The 13,539-nt window shown below is 36.1% G+C and overlaps 3 protein-coding genes across 4 annotated transcripts in view; 2 read left to right on the forward strand and 1 right to left on the reverse strand.

Moving 5' to 3' along the window:
• Window positions 1-4,493, forward strand: part of LOC125077796 (phosphatidylcholine:ceramide cholinephosphotransferase 2-like) — an 86,740-nt gene extending 82,247 nt beyond the window's left edge. For both annotated transcript variants that reach the window (XM_047689859.1, XM_047689860.1), the window contains exon 2: window positions 285-4,493. In XM_047689859.1, the coding sequence (XP_047545815.1) occupies window positions 285-1,630 (1,346 nt within the window). In that variant the 3' untranslated portion in view covers window positions 1,631-4,493. The remainder of the gene's footprint in view (window positions 1-284) is intronic.
• LOC125077797 lies at window positions 3,066-9,741 on the reverse strand. The gene is made up of 2 exons (XM_047689861.1): window positions 9,436-9,741; window positions 3,066-3,283 (listed from the first exon to the last, which is right to left on the reverse strand). The coding sequence occupies exons 1-2, from the start codon at window positions 9,542-9,544 to the stop codon at window positions 3,066-3,068; spliced, it is 327 nt and encodes a 108-aa protein (XP_047545817.1). The 5' UTR covers window positions 9,545-9,741.
• A 344-nt stretch (window positions 9,742-10,085) lies between these two features.
• Window positions 10,086-13,075, forward strand: LOC125077893 (caseinolytic peptidase B protein homolog). Its single transcript, XM_047690005.1, has 6 exons — window positions 10,086-10,479; window positions 10,918-10,969; window positions 11,094-12,006; window positions 12,095-12,293; window positions 12,473-12,773; window positions 12,848-13,075. Exons 1-6 carry the CDS (start codon window positions 10,293-10,295, stop codon window positions 13,044-13,046), a joined length of 1,851 nt encoding a protein of 616 aa, XP_047545961.1. The 5' UTR covers window positions 10,086-10,292; the 3' UTR covers window positions 13,047-13,075.
• Window positions 13,076-13,539: the final 464 nt, after the last annotated feature.

The raw sequence follows: 13,539 nt of genomic DNA on the forward strand, positions 1-13,539 counted from the left end.
AATGGATTCTGTTTTATTTATGTTTACGTTTAACGTTTAACTTCATATCATTCATTCCCACATAGAATAACTATAAGCGTTAGTATAAATTAAAAAAACCGGTTGTTTCTGTAAATTTTAATAAACTTCACTGTCTTTTGAGCTGAATTTTAAGTGTAAACTCTTTGTGAGTAGAATTAAGCATTGAAAATTATAACAAATAATTACCTAATAATTACTTTTTCCTGTTTGTATTTCTTTACATATAAAACCGGTGTTGTAAATGTGCCTTATTATAATTTCAGGTCCAATACAAGCCAATGGTGATTGGATGACGATCTCAGCACGCTCCCCGGATAAGGAGCCCTCACCGCCCAAGCAGATCAACTTTGCGGAACCCCTGGTCGAGTCGGTGCGCGTGTATCTTGCCAATGAGCTACCTGCCAAGCAGCTAGCGTTGGTGCCGTGCGCGCCCTCGCCGCCCTCGCCACCTACGCCTCCGCTGCTGTGTCATGTTGACATAGCTACAAACACCGCGCGTGAGGACATCAAGGGTATTAATTTTGAGGCGCGCCTCAAACGGAATGACCTAAACAACAACGCATCGGGACGCCAAAGCGACAGAAGAGACATGCCGAGCCAAGCGGAGTTGATGCAGCGACAGCCGCTGTTGGCACGCACAGTCAAAACGGACGTGCCACAGCCTACCACCGATGAGTCTGATCCGGATCAAGATCACTCTCCTCAGCGCGCTCATGCTGGCGATTTCATGGTGGAGATACCTCCCGGCACAGTTCGCGAGGAAAGATATCCCAAAGAAATATGGAAGACAATATTATCTTTCTTTTTCCTATTTATTTGCGTATGTGTTAACATGATGTCACTGTCATTAGTACATGAGCGGCTTCCAGATAGAAATACAACGCCACCACTGAATGACATTGTGCTCGACAATATAAGCGCGCGGGACTGGGGTCTAGCTGTGTCGGAGTACTTGATAATGATATCTACGACGGTTGCCATGTTAGTCGTCGTCTTCCATAAACATCGATTTATAGTCGCCCGACGACTATTCTTTATAATCGGTCTATTGTATCTATATAGGTCAGTCACCATGTTTGTGACCGTACTGCCTGTTTCCAGTACCACCTATTACTGTAGTCCTAAAAGTAACAATACAACACCGCTGCTCGTTATCAGAAGAATGTTTTACTTGATATCAGGTTTCGGGCTGTCTATTAATGGAAAACATACTTATTGCGGAGATTATATATATTCAGGACATACGATGGTGTTAGTTTTGAGTTACCTAATCGTTGCAGAATACTCACCGAAAAAGCTATGGCCGGTACACTGGGCGATGTGGGGCTCGGCTCTTCTCGGCGTATCGTTCGTGCTGCTGGCGCACGGTCATTACACGGTAGATGTTGTAATAGCGTACTACGTAACTACACGATTGTTCTGGACGTTCCATTCGTTGCTCGTTACCCCGCATCGCAGCGGCAACGGTTACAATCACTACATGATACAGCGTGAGTGGTGGTACTGGCTGTTCACGTACCTGGAGAGAAACGTGCGAGGACCGGTGCCGAGGCGCTACGACTGGCCGCTGCCCTGGCCACGCACAAAGCTGTTCAGCCGGCTCAGCTAGTGACGCGCTCGCCCATCGTCGCCGCCACCGGAACGCGTATGACGCTCACCTTTTGGGAGTGCCGCTTCAGCACCTGCAGCTCCTTGGGGCTGGTCCGCGTGCAGATGGCCAGAGTGAGCGTATAGTCGAACTGGTGCACGATCAGATTCAGGTAGACGGTCTCCTCCCAGTCGATCTCCGGGTCACCGATGGGCAGCTTCTTGGAGTCCTTGCGAAACACCTCCACGTCCGTCTGCGAACAAACCGGCCGACCGGGCGGCGGGTGAGCCGGTGAAGCTTCGAAACCGTGTGCGGTCTGTGTGTCAAATGTGATAACCTTATACCTATTGCAAACTATTCTTAATCGACTTCATAAGCTTTTATTGTTAAATAGATTTAAGATTCGATTTTCATTTGACAAAGAACAATAATAATCGATCAATTACGTACTATCAAATGTTGTAAATTTTTTTGTTTTATAAATTGTATATTTTATAAGTGGTTATTGAACAGTCTCGAGTCTAACTAAAAAAATAATATTTATTAACAAAATATACTGTGATTAGTTTTTGATGTGCGTTGAGTGAGAGTTCGAGAGAATATTCTGAGCGCTGTATCGAGTGTGCGAGGTGGTGCGTCTAGACTAGTAGACAGCATTGTACATTTTTCATGTTGTAATTGTAATTGCATCCTATTGTAAGAAATGATATTTTTATATTGTTTAAAATGAAATACACAACTGTTATCGATGCAAACTTTTTGTATATCCAAAGATTGTTCTAATAGAATATAGTATCTATAATCCAAATGGTGCTAACCTATAAACATTGGCGATCGTTCGTATCAAGCAGTTCGTATCGGTACCCTGGAAACCGCGCGCGACACGCGAGGGACTTCGAGAATCTCGTGCAGGTTAACACTACTATTTGTATTATAGGATATTTGGGAACATTAGGTGCACAAATCATTTACTGATTGCGAAAGTATTTTTATATAAATGAATTTATAAATTAGAACCTTAATGTAGTGTATTAACAAGACAACTACAATTTTCCATTATTCATACGTAGGCACTAGATATCGAGTAACAATTAGATAGCATAATCTGTTTAATCTGACCTGGATTCTAAAAATCATGTGTTATGCTAGCTGGTCGCGACGTCTATCGGCTAATATAGTACGAACAAATTTAGAACAAAATGAACTAAGATGTAATAACTTGTTTATAATCATAATAATATTATAATATAATTCAGTCTTATCAATAAAGTATTTATTATGTTATTAAATGCCTATTAAAAACACGCTTACTACTCGTTTCAGAAATGTCTGTTTTAAATGAAAAACTAATGTTATCTAGTTACTCGTATCATTAAAATTAATACATGATACTACGATACGATACCATTACCACAGCAGTAAAATATTATTATCAGATAATCCTAAAATTTAAATGTTATCTTATAAACATTGAAGTTGATAAAAATTTAAATAGCATACGAAAGGTACGTACCTCATACTTGGGCAGGTAGCGCGATGAACCTTTGACGTGACGTTTGCGAACAAAAAACAGTAAATCGTCGCAGTCGATCGACTGTTCCTCTTGAAATAGGAAGTGGCGTACAAATAGATCTGTCCAGTAAGTCGTTCCCTGCAGGACCACGAAACCTGAGTCTGCAATATAATACAAAGTACTAATTCATTCTTGAAATAAGAATTATGAATCGGTTTAATGTTAAATCAGCTTCGTTGTTATTATTCATGAAATGCACGTTGAATAATCACGACGTGTGTCATAGGACACGGCAATAGTTCGTTTATTTTTAAGAGAGTCTGAATCCATGGTCATTCAAATCGTAAAGTGCCTTCGAAGAAAATTTAAATACATCTTGATCTAACTAATGGCTTAGATGTAATTTGCATACAACATTGTATTCAAAGTCATGTTTGTTTTTTTTACCATGAATATTAAAAGTTTCGGTGTCGCTTCATATTCTTATGTATGATAATTTAATCTCGTAAACAAATTGAAAGATCAATAACGAAATCTTATTTTACTTATAAATTATATGTGATAGATGCTAGTTTTAAAAACGTGTTTAAATATAGTTATATTAATGCAGTCTCGATATAATTTTGATATTAAATTGCCAGAGCTCGATGTTAAACCTTGCATAATGCTATGATTATTTATTGAATTTATTGTTAGCTTTTCGATGTCGAGCGCCACAAAGCACCCGACGACAAAAGCTAACATTACAGATTACAATCATCGATTGTATATTATAGCAAGAACTCTTGTGTAGGAGATTCAGTATACTCTTGCATATCTGTTGTAAAATATTTCAAAGTTTTACGTTATATACTATGTATTATATTTATTTGTTAATTTATTGTTTGTTACAATTTATAGTAGGATAATAGGACTAATGTTGTGGTGATATTGAACTCAACTATATGAAGTAAAATTAATATATCACCAGTATGGAAAAGTCGATACTATATCTTACTAGAGGCTCTCGGAGACGAAGTTGCGTTTACTAACACATTCCGAAACCGCAAATTAAAGTATTCGTACTCGATTAAAAGTTGGCCAAACTGTCCACTGAAGGATGCGTTTTCTCGAACAATTGTAGGTATATAAGATAAATAGAACGAAAATTTGTATTAAACTGTAAATGTTATTATAGCTTTTATTTATAAATAAAGGAATTGAGGAAAAATAAAACTTTTATAAAAATCTTGTAAAATTTCACCAAAGCCATTACGGACCCCAATGTATTTATAATACTAAAGTTTGATTGATGTCTGTTAGTGAGTATAATAAATGACAGTTTATACCATTGCTGTTGTAATTCAAAGTTCAATAAATGTCTTTTCTATATAGATTAGTTTTATTTTATATTGTACTAATTTCATTTTCTTCTTGTTCTGAATAGCCATTAATTATACATATACTAGGTTTCATCACAATTTAAGCAAAAGTGAAACTCTGGAAAGATTATGGGATTGATGCGCGAAAGAATACGGGTATCCCGTATCCTTTTATTGATATAACAAAACGAATCTATGGCCCCTATCGTGCCGTACTCCACTCGTAACACGGCGTAGCTTTCTTAAAGGGGAAAAGTTGTTCCGGCACTTTCGATTTTTTATTCACGAGGCCTTTTGGGACGACCAAGGCACTTTATAAGACAGACGGTCATGTTCAGCATAACGCATAAAAAACTATAATAAACATACCACTATACTTAATTTACATCTTATTTTTTATTTTATTGTGTTAAGGAAACAAACAGTACAAAGCAACACATTTAAACAAAAGTACAAAGACAAAACATTGACCAATACAGTTTCCAAAATTAAACAAAGTATCACTGGAGTTGTTTTCTACAAATGAATAAATTACTGCCCTTGATTTCAAAATAACTGTCCCTCGAAGTTCATTTGGCTATTTGGGAGTTACCAAAACAAAAACTATTTTATTTTTGTCTGTCTGCCCTTTATGTTATATGTTATTGGGTAATCTTCAAAACGGCTAAACACTTCAAAAGCAAACAAACTGAATTATACACTGACGGATTCAAAAACGGCATCAATGTTCAAGACGCCTTTAAAATATTTTAACCAAGTATTCAAACTTTTATAGTTTGGTTAGTTAACTTCATACCAGCGTAGTATCTTAAGTGTAAGTTTCCTTAAGTGTAAGTTTGTATATTTGAAAGGACCCTATTAGGAGCTTGCCTGTGAGCTGCAGACAGCTTTGGACCATTTACTGGTCTAAAAGGAGTGAGTACCGCTTGCCCCTTCTAATTGTTTTTGTACTCACGTTTACTCGAAGCACTTTCTGTTATTATGTTTACTGAAGTGAGGAAACGATTTCGTAAGGAAGTTGAAACAATAAATCGGCCGCCACGATGGGTAGTTGCTCGAGTTCTAAAGTTCTTCCGGTCTACCGGGTATCGTAACCATAAATATGGATACCACGTATCCATATTTGTTGTTACGAAACTTTTGTTGAGTTTAAAAGACTAATAATCAATGCTGTTGGTCTAATTTGGTCTCAAACTGGGACCGCTTTGATTCGAGCCCAGATATCTTTGTTGAAAGGAAGTGGACTCTTTCGGATTACATGGTGTTTCTTGTCCAAGGAGTTCAGGTAGGCTTTTTGCCAGTTTTAACTTAATGATACAATAAAAAGGGCTCTTTCCACCATCGACGTTCCTGCTCTCATTGAGTCCCGTTGAATTAGTCGGGATGATGTTAAGACCCGGTGGACTGACATTGTTTCCCTGGGAATGAAAACAGGCCCTAGTATTGGACGCTACGTGCGTTGACACGCTGGCCATCTCATATAAAAAAAAAAACAATTTTACGGGCCGGAGCGGCTGTGGAAAAAGCTGAAGCGAACAAACGATCCACATATTCGTGTCCTTTTCCAAATTATGTTTTTATCTCATTTGCTGTTAAAATACTTGGGACCTTAGAGTAGTAGTACAAAAAGCTTCATTAAAAGTATAACATCTCGCCTTATTCATATTTGTATACATTTAAGAAGATAATGTTAATAATCCTTATGTAAATAATCATTCTTTCTATTTATATATTACTACTATTGGCAACAATAATTTAAATTGCAAATAAAAATAATATTTTCAAACTTTACACTATAATTATCATATAATTACTCTTTTAGTAACACACGAATTTAAAACTGCATACATTTTATTTTGGCTATCATTATTTTATCTTTTAATGCAGTTCTATTTTTAAATTTTGTTTTTTTAATTTGTAATTGACAGTCTAGAACTCTTAATTTAGTTTATTCTAAAAAGTTTGGATACTTATCAAAAATATTAATTCGAATGTAATCCCAAACTTCGATGCAGTTTATGACTCCGTCAGTATATAATTAAAATTAGTTTTGCATTTTGGTAGGTTTTTGTTGTCCACTATTTTAGTCTTATATATAAATAATACGGATGAGTCTGTCTATGATTTAAAAATAACTTTTTTCACGTTTATATGGCTATTTGCAAGTTAGCAAAACTCCAAACATTCATATTTTTTTATTTTCGTATATTTGTTATATTTTTACGGCTAAATCATTAAACCTATTTTAATAGAATATTACAAAGTACAAACTTGAAGCCCAATGATGAACATAGGTTACTTTTTTTTAAAAGCTTTGAAAAAACATATAAACAGGATATGTGAACTTGTTCTAGCACACGCATGCTAGAATGCATCTCACATCACATCTCTCACATTAAAGCTTTTACGAATAAATTTTTTACAATAACGGATGTATTTATGAGGAACTAATATATGTATAGATCTAACATAATCAGTATACCGAGTTTCATTGAAAAGATCCTTGCAATGCATGTTAACAGACATACAATCTATGTTATGTATGTTCGTTTATTCGCGTAAATTCAAACTTTCAGTCAGAGTCGAATAATATGCAACACATGAGGAGATGGCAGAGCTCTAACATTTATATGTTTAAAACCGTGTGGAGCCGCTATTTTTTTATATACCCGTCAATTTTTATTTTTATCTCCCTTAGCTCTTAGTTGACTGATTGATTATTAGTCAACTATGAGCTACATGTGGGGCAAATATGGCATTGCAGAGTAATTTCTTCATTAGGAATTCTCTTCATTTGTGCTAGATTTTATGGCAATGGCTAGCGTAAAGTCTATTATTGCATGCCTTTGCTCATGCTCAGGTTAGGTAAGTACAATTGCCCGGGAGAAACAAAAAAAAAACAAGCAAACAAATTGCTTCTATGGTCTTGTCTTATATCATGCAGCATTAAATCTATTAAATGGCAATCACAAACTCATTATAGTCCCTAAGGCACAGATCTGTCAGTTCAAGTTCAGGACAATCAATTTTCAGGTTAGGTGAATGTTGTCATGATTATATGCTTGTTTGATAATAGTTTTCAACTGTTGTCCATTTGAATTGTAAATTCTATTGGTTATTCAACTTCAAAATAACAATTCTTTGTATTGCATTCAATCTGAAGAGTAAGTGAGCTTGTGCAATCATAGGCACAAAAGACAACTTCAAAGATCTCATGTTTGTGCTGTATGCGGTGCATTATACTTCACAGTATCGTTAAGTGGTTCATCATTGGGTGCCAAATTAGCTCATTTATATAACTTATTAACATCAAACATCATACATGATTTATTTCAAACAATTATACTGAAACTTTAACAATGTTTATTAAGAAGCAAAATATGATATAAGGTAACATTCTTATTCTTTTTATTATGATTACTACATAGAACTTAAAAGTGACCTGACAGTAATCAATATTAATTATTCCTCATATCACCAATATGCCACAAACTTTGGAAATTAACATGTTATTTCCTTTGTGGATATAGTTATACTGGTTCACTTGCCCTTCAAACTGAAACACAAGAATCATTGTCGTTTGGCAGTAAAATATGCATGGGTGGTACCTACCCAGAGGGCCTTGCACAGAGCCCTACGAACAGGTAAATTAACAACACTGTGCTATCTACGGGGATATTAAGGATATATATTTTCGGATATGGATATGGATACATGAGTAATATTTTATCAGTTTCAAATATGGTTATAGATACAAAATTATTTAAGATTATTCAACTGTTTCAAATAGTTTTAATTACTAATATTAGATTATTTTGAAATAGTAAAAGAGAAAATTACAAGGAGACAATTTGATTTTGTTAGATTATTATTTGGTATTGGGTATAATCACAGAAAGAAACAAATAGCCTAAAAAAACTTTTAGTCACTCTCTTTAGGTATGCACACTATGCAAAAACAAAATTATTATAAGCAATGTTTTTATCAAAATCAGTTATGGTTTTGGATATATATTTATTTCAGATATCCATTTTTTTCCATTATGGTTATGGAGTTCTTTAACATCCCTGATTACACATACAATCCCAGAAATAGAATATTTTGTGAACATTTAACAGTAATAAGAAAAAAACATCAGTTTCCACAGAGCAGCAGCAAAGTAAGAAATAGACAATGACAATAATTAGTAACATCTTGTTCTTTAATACAAATAAAATCTAAAAAATATACTAATAAATCAAACTATTTTTATAATGATTAAAAGAAAATTTGAGCCAATCAAGTATCGTATAGTATAGTCTATACCAACCACAGTAGAAGTAAAGAATAAACAAAGAATAAGCTTTTAGACTGAATTAACTTTGTATTATTGATCAAAATCACTAATAATCTATGGTATTTATTATGGATTATGGGAAAAAATGTATTTTGAATGTTGGTGAAGAGATTATCAGAATTTTGAAAGTAAAATTAAAGTATTTAAATGTTCTATTTTAAATAAACATATATTAATCAAGTAATTTATATAGGGGACATAACAGAGCTGTAGCAATTTGAATGGAACATGTAAATGTATACTTGGGAAATCACACTCCTTCCTCAATTCTAATCAATCTTAAATATAACAGAAGCAAATCTCATCAAGAATTTATGTAAAATAATAAAAAATGATATTTTTTTAAATTATATTTATAACAGCATTTTAGGCATAACATCAGAGAGATGCAAGGCGACAATAAAAGTTTGAAATCCGTTTCTTTTTTTTTTAATACTGCATGTGTTTGTTCAAGAGAATAATATTATAGACATTTTTAATTTTGTATATTTTATTCTGCTGTAGAAACTAAAACCAAATGAAAGTCAAATAAGATGAAGTTACAAACTCATAATTTCTAATTGGAATCTTATTTTAATGACCGACCCTGTAAGATTAAATGGCAATTAGTACTTACCATCCTTCATCAACTGCCGCATCTCCTTGGTCCGCTGAAAATTGATTTCTTCGAGCAGTTGCTCAAGCATTGTAGCGTTCTGCAGGAATGTTGATCCACCCAAAGCCATTTTTTAATGATACACAACAAATCCCCGCGAAACTTTTTATAAAAACAGACACACTTCATATGTCAACACATTAGGAACAAGTAATTTATAAACAAACCTATTTTATAGAAGCGAAATATTTCGTACAAAATCTAAGACACTCTGTATCTATGTAATAAATTTAGGCATTCATATCATTTTTATAAGTCTTGTTTAATAAAATATCACACCTCAAAATGAAATTGAAATTTATTGAACTGTCAATTGTCAAGTTGAGCCAATAGAGATCAGCTTTGAGCTTTCGCCTCAGAGTTTGAAAGCGATACAATGACCAATGATATCATAAATTACGTTCGGAAAGTAAGACAAATAATTGTATATATGATTAAATATTTTCAATATATAAAAGTTGAGGTATCTAAATTTCAAAATAGTTATTTTTATATCTTAATTTCATAAATTTTGTGTACGAACAAATAAAGTTTAAACCAATCAGCTGATTTTGTACACTTTTAATTCTTATGACATTGACACTGACTTTTCAACAACAAAAGTAATGTCAAGTTTTCTCTAACAAATGATGTAAGTCGATACAACATATAAAATTAAAACAAAAGTTTAAAAAAATATGACGAATCGCTCGTAACATTGAAAATGCGGAAAATCATCAGCGCTGCTATAGGTTGCACATAATTTTTTGGACCACAACACAATTGCAATTATTGTTAAAAGCATTTCGGCGCACTGATCAAATTGAGTCTCTTAAGAAATGTCAACAATTCGGTCCGCAGCCGCGAGGGTGCTTCGATTCGGTGCAGTAAGATTGTTTGCAGTGCCAGTAAGACGAAGCACCTCTCTTAATTTGAGTACTTCGTCTTCGTCGAGACGGCGTCGATACATAGTGCATGCTGCCTCAGTCGGCCTAGCGCTCATCGCTGCTGATTATGTGTATAATGGTTTGTTCTGACGACTCATTATAGCTTGTAAATTATAATTCTATTTAGATTTCAAACCTCAGATTGAATGGCAATGAATGTAAGCAATTTCTTAATGTTATAACCTTGTCATACAATTTGCATTACAAAAAAATATATAATTCTAGCATTTGTGTCTTTTTTCATTTAAATCAATTACTATACATAAAAAGTCATTTGGTTTTGAAAATTTTGCAGATACTGTTACTTTTATTCAGCATATTATTATTTGTCTAAAACTTTTCATCTATATATTTAATATATTTCAAGTAACGTATGAAATATGCTTAACGCAATCATTTAAATTGGTTTCATTCATTCATAATAAAAAATAAATATTAGTCATAATTAATGAAATAAATAATATTCGGTATACACCATTAAATTATTAACTCATTTATAAACTTTCTATTTTTACAGAAAAAAGATTTTTTATAGCTGCAAAACTTGGAAATGTTCAAGAACTTCGAAAGTAAGTAAAAGGAACATTATTTACATGATATCGCTTATGTGTCTAAAAAATATTTTATACAATTTTTTAATCCTTTTTTCTATTGTTTTGATAGTTTTTATTTTTTCTTTTCAATTTAATTAAGGCAGGTGGAAACGGGAAAAGATGATGGACGAAATTCTGGCGATGGCGAAGGAGGGCCAGCAGACAGACGACATGCTTTGGGCTGGACAGCTTTGATGGTCGCGGCTGCTAACGATCAACCAGCAACAGTAAAGGAGTTACTTCGTCTTGGAGCAAAACCTGATCTGCGTGAACAATACGCAGGGGCCTCCGCTACTGCGGCCTCAACTGGAATGCATCCATTAGAGGTGTTACAGAGAAGAGAAGATGAATTCTGTAATGCAATGAATTCCCGCGCATCTTTCTTAGGCTGGACAGCACTTCATTACGCTGCTCTATCAGATTCGTCAACGTCTGCTAAAGCATTGCTGGAAGCCGGTGCTGACCCCACTGCCCGAGATCATGCTGGGCGTCGAGCACTGCATTATGCTAGGGACCCTTCTACCACACGTGACGTAATTCTAGAGCATATTCAACGCTGGGAAGAGACCGCTGCCGCCGCCGCGGCTGAGGAACGACGGCGGTTTCCCTTAGAACAACGTTTAAAACAATATATCGTTGGACAGACGGCGGCCATTGAAACTGTCGCTGCCGCTGTACGTCGGAAAGAAAACGGGTGGGCGGACGAAGAACATCCGCTCGTATTTCTTTTTTTAGGAAGCTCCGGAATCGGGAAAACGGAACTTGCGAAACAGCTCGCAAGGTATATGCATCGTGACGATCCTGCGGCTTTCATTCGACTGGATATGTCAGAATACCAGGAAAAACATGAAGTAGCCAAGCTTATTGGAGCTCCGCCTGGATACGTGGGTCATGAAGAAGGCGGTCAATTAACGAGAGCGCTCGCCCGACGAGCGGATGCTGTAGTTTTATTCGACGAAGTAGACAAAGCCCATCCTGACGTTCTTACAGTACTTTTACAGCTCTTTGACGAGGTAATTCACGAATACGACACAAAAACACTCAAATATGTCTTATTAAATAATAACACGATATAATCACTTATTTTAATATCGTTAATAGGGACGCCTCACGGATGGCAAGGGTAAGCTGATCGAGTGTAAGAATGCGATCTTTGTGATGACGTCTAACTTGGCGTCGGACGAAATCGCGCAGTACGGACTGCGACTGCGACGTGAGGCGGAGGCGCTCGCGGCGCAACGAGTTAGACCCGCAGTCACCGCTCCCACCGCTTCCGCTCCTCTCACGGACCAGACCAGAAGTGAGCGAACCTCATCTACATTATCATCACTGTTATACAACATTTTCACCATGAAACAAACTACAGAAATTGAACTATTCATGCAGAAATGCTTTAATATAATTTTCACGGTATCGATGATTATGATGTGATTATTATAATAATATTTCATATTGCCATATAAATAGTATTATTTACAGAAGAGTACGACGAAAATTCCGAAGCATTCGTTCCGCCCGAGGGCGAGGGTGAGCAGGAGGAGGCGCTGCAGGTGTCCCGAAAGTTCAAGGACACGGTAGTGCGGCCCATCCTTAAGCGGCATTTCGGGCGTGACGAGTTCCTTGGTCGCATCAACGAGATCGTATATTTCCTGCCCTTCTCGCGGCAGGAGTTGCTCACACTCGTGCAAATGGAGTTACGCGCGTGGGCAGAGAAAGCGCGAGCCAGACATTCTGTTGAGCTTCGCTGGGAAGGCGGTGTCTTGGGTGCACTCGCCGACGGGTAACCGGAAACCTTCTACATAGTGCATAATTTCGATGTCAGTCAGAACTAACCCAAGCCCTGCGTGCCTACAGATACGACGTGCACTACGGGGCGCGCTCAATCAAGCACGAGGTGGAGCGGCGCGTAGTGAATCAGTTGGCGCTGGCAGCCGAGCGTGGCGCCGTGGCCGGCGGATGCTCCGTGCTGCTCAGCGCGCGCGCCGGCCGGCTACTGCTCGCTGTGCGTACGCCTCCACACCGTGAATATGTACCGCTCGACCTCACCGCGTGAGGCGTTTAATAAATTCTCGATGTATATTATATAACGTGTTTTTATTGCCATCTATGGTATGTCTGATATGTCTTATTGGTACTCATTGGTGCTATTAATACAGCATACCTAGCACTATACTGCTTGTTTTTTTCTTTCGGATTCATGCAAAACCAATAATGCGATTAATATGGAACTTTTAAAGTAAATATATAGAAGATAACTATGTAGTACGTTTACTTGGTCTATTTATACCTGTAGCGTATATATTAACGTAGTCCTAGATTTTTTAAAATAAAACAACAAAGCGTTTAGTGCTTAATTTATTAAACTTCGCACCGTTATATACAAATATAATGTATAAATAAACAACAACTCTTTATAAAATATAAACCGTTTATGTAGCTGCGCGTGTTTCGCACCGCAAACAACTAAACACGTGTGAAGGCCTCCGGTGATACTACTCGAGATACAAGTACACATACCCAACAATAATTACGTAAATTATAAACGC

This window comes from Vanessa atalanta, chromosome 4, assembly GCF_905147765.1.
Source record: "Vanessa atalanta chromosome 4, ilVanAtal1.2, whole genome shotgun sequence".
NCBI lineage: Eukaryota > Metazoa > Arthropoda > Insecta > Lepidoptera > Nymphalidae > Vanessa > Vanessa atalanta.